Here is a 4,812-nt window from a genome sequence, read left to right on the forward strand (position 1 = left end):
TCCCGCTGCTGGTCCCCCCGGAGAAGACCCCCCGCTGCTGATGCTGCTGCTGCAGCGGCAGCGGCACTGTGAGGAGTGTTCCCATACCAACCGAGGGGTTGCTAGGACACACACAAGGAAGGGCATTCATGCCCCCCCTCAGAGAGGGGAATGAAGGCAACAAGTGTGTTAGAGTTGGTGAATCCAGAGAGATCTGATCTGGATCAGTCTGAGGCGTGTTCAGACCAGGCTTTTTATTTTTGCTCAAATCAAAAAGACTCACATTTCTATTATTACTAATAAATACATTTGGTTCCTACGTTGGTTTTACTACCTGCTGAAAACGGAATGGTCTGCACTGAACATAATCATCCGACCACTGCTCCTCCATCTCTGCCAGCTCTGTCTGAAGACACGGAGTCACCCCCTGTGGTACAGTCATGTTGGAGAAGACCTCAGGATCTGGTCCAGCTCCACATGGAGATCTCAACGATATGGACTGACGCAGGAAAACACTCTGTTCCAATCTGGCTTTCACCAGAACTGGGAGCTTGCTCCCTCTTTGAGGCTTCACTGGCTGATACTCCCAACCTCTCAGGAGGCTCAGCATCTCCTCAAGCCCTGAGAGGAAGCTGTCAAAAGGGGGGTCTCCCCAGTGGATGTCCCTTCTTGTGGGTGATTCCTCTGGATCTCTGTCAAGTTCTGTTTCCTCCCTCAGTTTGTCGTCGACCGCCACCGTCGTGTCCAGAGACTCCACAGAAGACGCTGGACTCGGACTCTTCTGGTCGTGCAGAACATTATCAGCAGCCGGCCCGGTTGGAGGAAAGTCAAAGGGAAGGGTTGTGGCTTCAGATCCTCCACATGGTTTGTTAAGTTCTTCTACACCCTGAGTACTACTGGAGTATCTGGTAGAAGGACCACAAGATGTGCTCCTTCGACCAAGCTTTCGGGGAACCTTACAAACTGCCTCATAATCAGAATCTGCCACACGAAGGGCTGCACAGCCCCTGCACCTCCGTGGCCTTTGGCCGCTGAGGGAGTCTCCTCCTTCACAGTGGTGGACGTGGTGGTCCAGAGCAGGTTCTTCCTTGTCAGCCCATGACTCGTAGACTGAGAAAGCCAGGTCTTCCTGGATCATATCAGAGTACCTCACATTCTGCAGGTTGGACAGATCAACCACAGGAGTCTCAGCAGGAGTCACCACCACCTCAACCCTACACTCAGCCGGAGCTACGTTACCGTCCTCTACGTTGTTTTTAAGGTAAAGTCCACCGATGCACTGCCTGAGTCGTTCTTTCTCCAGCAGGAGTTTGTGGAGGCGTTCCAGGGACAGGGCCTCCACCCTCGCTATCACCGTGTCGAAGCGGTACATGCGGTCAAGCATGAAGGCACACTTGGAGCAGACGAACTCCCCACGGCCATCCCGGGTCAGCTCGTGGCCCAGAGCGTGCGACAGCAGCACCTGCAGGTTGAGCTTAGCTGTTGGATGGAAAATCCATCGGCGTTGGTTTCCAAGGAGCTCACGAGCACAGATCCGACACACCTCCTTCATTTTCACCACGTCCAGAGGTTCCAGCAGCACAGATGATGTTCAGAGTTCCTCTAAAAGTGCAGTACGCATGACTTCCTATTCCATTGGTCAGGAGGAGCTCCCAAAGAAGCAGTAAGAGTCTGCAGACTTGGTGCTGACTAGGAGAATCTTTAGCTTGCTTGTCAACAGTAAAAACTAAATCTGGAATTTACTTGGCTGTTTAAAAAAATCAAAACTGAAATCCTTCAGACTGTGAGACACTGCTGTGGAGGAGGTTTGTTGTTGTTGCTCCTGATGATGACGATGAGGAGGAAGTGAAAGTAGGTCAGTGATACTGATGATGGTGGAGCCACTTTTTTCTCTTCCTGGATCCAGTCATGACACGGGGTGTTTTCTTCATCTGTCAGTGAATCCAACAGACCGGATGTTGCTGAGTTTCTCTGCCACGCGTTACATTCTGCAGTCACTGGTTTGGTCACGTGTCTGCAGGATCGAATCCAGGTTTTCAATCGGAGACTTTTTTTTCCCGAAAAATTGTTCAGTTTGTTCAGCTTGTCGTTTCCTGTCTGTGGAAATCAGCGGCGTCTGCGCGATCAGAGGATCACAGCATCTGAGAGGAGCAGCGGCAGCGGCAGATGTTCTCCGCCCTCCTCCGTCACCTCCTCCGGTCTGATCATGTGAACACGGGGGGGAAAAATCTAAATCAAAATAAATCCGGGGATTTGTTTATTGTCTGATCCTTCTGTTCGGGAGAAGCAGTCTTCATCAGCCGAGGATGATGGAGGAGGAGGGAGCGGCTACGATGACACCAAACAAAGATCCTCTATGTCGAGCATAATGTCTCACTCTGCGGCGACTATCACTGCACAGATCTTTCTTTTCCCCCAGTGATTTTTTTAATGAGGTGCCTTAGTGTGGAAAATGATTCAAGTCGTTTTGTTTTCAACATTTTCGCCAACTCTTAGCTGACTGTGAAATGAATTGTAAATTAATTTCTAGCCCCGGGTGAATTCAAAGTATGACTCTTTGCAATCCACAAAGAATGCAATAGGAGGCGCCATTAAGACGAGATTCCTCTGGGGATCGAACCTATGACCTTGAGTGATTAAAACAGATGTGTAAGGCAAACTTTCCAAGGGCCTCTGAGGTCACACATTTCTGAGTGATTGATTCCATTTCCAGGTTAATATTGACCCCTGTGGGGTGACCCCCTGTAGGTGAACTGTGGTATAGCAGATACCACCAGAAATAAATAATTTGAAGTGAAATCATTGTTTAATATGTTTTTGTTTCTTTTTCACTCAGCGTCTGATGAGGTCACTAATTTCCCAGTGTGGGCAGAGTCAGTGTCAGTGGATCACATGACACTTCCACCAAGCAGCTTTTCCAAACTGATGTCATTTCCAGCTCCCGCTGTCAGGTTCCACCGTTCCCACGAAGACCTCATCTGTCTTTGATTTTCTGCAGCTGATTCCAGAGCGTGTTGTTGACTCAGAGCCTCACACGTGGGATTTGTTTGTATTTGGCTGGGACTCGGAGCATGTCTACATTTGTCACCTCTACAAGCCTCGGAGGACGCAACACCAAAACACTGATCCACTGGAAACCAGAGCGCAATCAAAAAAGGATTAATCCTCATCAGAGGAGAGGCCGACGCCGTGGACTTTGACGGTTTGTTTGTCAGCGGGTGACAGCGGGGGAGAACACATGGGTGAGCAGACGAAGGAGGTCACTCCACAGAGCTCCTCTTCTCTCCTGGGTTCATCAGGTTTAATGAGCGAGGGAGTGAGTGAAAGAACTGTGACTTTAATGGAGTGAACTCACAAAGAGAAAACCACTGTATGGACAGAACAGTTCTACTGAGAGAACAGTTCTACTGAGAGAACAGTTCTACTGAGAGAACAGTACTACTGAGAGAACAGTTCTACTGAGAGAACAGTTCTACTGAGAGAACAGTTCTACTGAGAGAACAGTTCTACTGAGAGAACAGTTCTACTGAGAGAACAGTACTACTGAGAGAACAGTTCTACTGAGAGAACAGTTCTACTGAGAGAACAGTACTACTGAGAGAACAGTTCTACTGAGAGAACAGTTCTACTGAGAGAACAGTACTACCACCCCAGCTACGGTCACCTCTGTGGAGAATAGGTCACTGTTAGGGTCACTTTGACCTTCATGACCTCCAGTTCATATTTAATATTTAGTGTGTGTGTGTGTAGGAGAGAGAGGAGGGAGAGAGTGCACTGATGGCGAGGTAACACTAGATGGAGCTACCTCACTGCACACTTGAGTCATTGTGCAGTCCCAGAACTGAATTGTGCAGACAACCAGAGTTCGTGGTGACCACAGACTGTTGATGACATCACAGACTGCTTCTAAAGTGAAGGTTCTTCTTACCTGCCTCAGTGTGTCTTCATCTCCATCTTCATCCTGACTCTGTGAGGAAAAACAGTATATTTGTTATAACCAGAAAATAACCAAATCAACTATATAATAATGATTTTACTGCTGCTTTTTAATAAATTGTAAAATGTCAAAATGAAGGCTTGTGGCCCCGGAGTTGCACTCTTTTGTAGAATCTTTTGGTAATATTTTACAATGTTTCAGAGGAAAGATGTTTTAAAACCAGATCTTTGGCCTCACTCACTGAGGCTGAGGAATGTCTGATAATACAGATAGAGGACGCTTAAAATAGAAATGATGGGGGGGACGGGGGGGGCTTAGTCTGGATCTGGTGCACTTCAAGAAGAGAAAGGAGAAGAGGAAGGAGAATTACCTTCAAGTTTCCTCTGTTCTTTGGAGAAGAAACTCTGGTCTGGAGCTCCACAACTCTGAGACCCAGAGAATGTTTCTCCTTTTTCAATTCTTCAATCAGTCTGGGGGAGGTGAGGGGGGAGAGGTTGACAATCCATTAGAAGCTTCATTAAAGCCCTCGATGAGACCCAGTAGATTACTCTACTCTGTTGTACAGCCTTCTCACCGGTCTTTCTCAGCCAATGCATGCTGGGTAAAGAGTCCAGCTGAGTCTCCACCCTCCTCCAGCCTCTCCACCATCTCTCTCTCCAGAGCCAGGCACCGCTGGGCCTCAGAGTCGGCCACAGAGGCCAGGCGTTCGGCCTCTCCTCGTGCTAACTCCGCCTCCTGAACACCGCACAGTCACAGACACAGTCACAGACACAGACACAGTCACAGACACAGTCACAGTCACAGACACAGACACAGTTACAGTCACAGACACAGACACAGTCAGTCACAGACACAGCCACAGACATGGCCACAGCCACAGCCACAGACACAACACC

General features: G+C 48.6%; 1 protein-coding gene across 15 annotated transcripts in view; it reads right to left on the minus strand.

Annotated features, from left to right (window-relative positions):
• The window catches only part of pde4dip (phosphodiesterase 4D interacting protein), a 59,511-nt gene that overhangs the window by 20,583 nt on the left and 34,116 nt on the right, over nucleotides 1-4,812 (minus strand). For 13 of the 15 annotated variants that reach the window (XM_025054214.1, XM_025054206.1, XM_025054207.1 and 10 more), the window contains 3 exons: nucleotides 4,491-4,651; nucleotides 4,287-4,386; nucleotides 3,908-3,946 (listed from right to left, as the gene is read on the minus strand). In XM_025054214.1, coding sequence (XP_024909982.1) covers nucleotides 3,908-3,946; nucleotides 4,287-4,386; nucleotides 4,491-4,651 — 300 coding nt within the window. Of the gene's footprint in view, nucleotides 1-313; nucleotides 1,568-3,907; nucleotides 3,947-4,286; nucleotides 4,387-4,490; nucleotides 4,652-4,812 lie in introns of those variants that run through there. The other 2 variants (XM_025054216.1, XM_025054211.1) reach the window with 1 other exon arrangement.

The sequence above is a fragment of the Cynoglossus semilaevis genome, chromosome 2 (assembly GCF_000523025.1).
Source record: "Cynoglossus semilaevis isolate Cse_v1.0 chromosome 2, Cse_v1.0, whole genome shotgun sequence".
In the NCBI taxonomy this organism is placed as follows: domain Eukaryota; kingdom Metazoa; phylum Chordata; class Actinopteri; order Pleuronectiformes; family Cynoglossidae; genus Cynoglossus; species Cynoglossus semilaevis.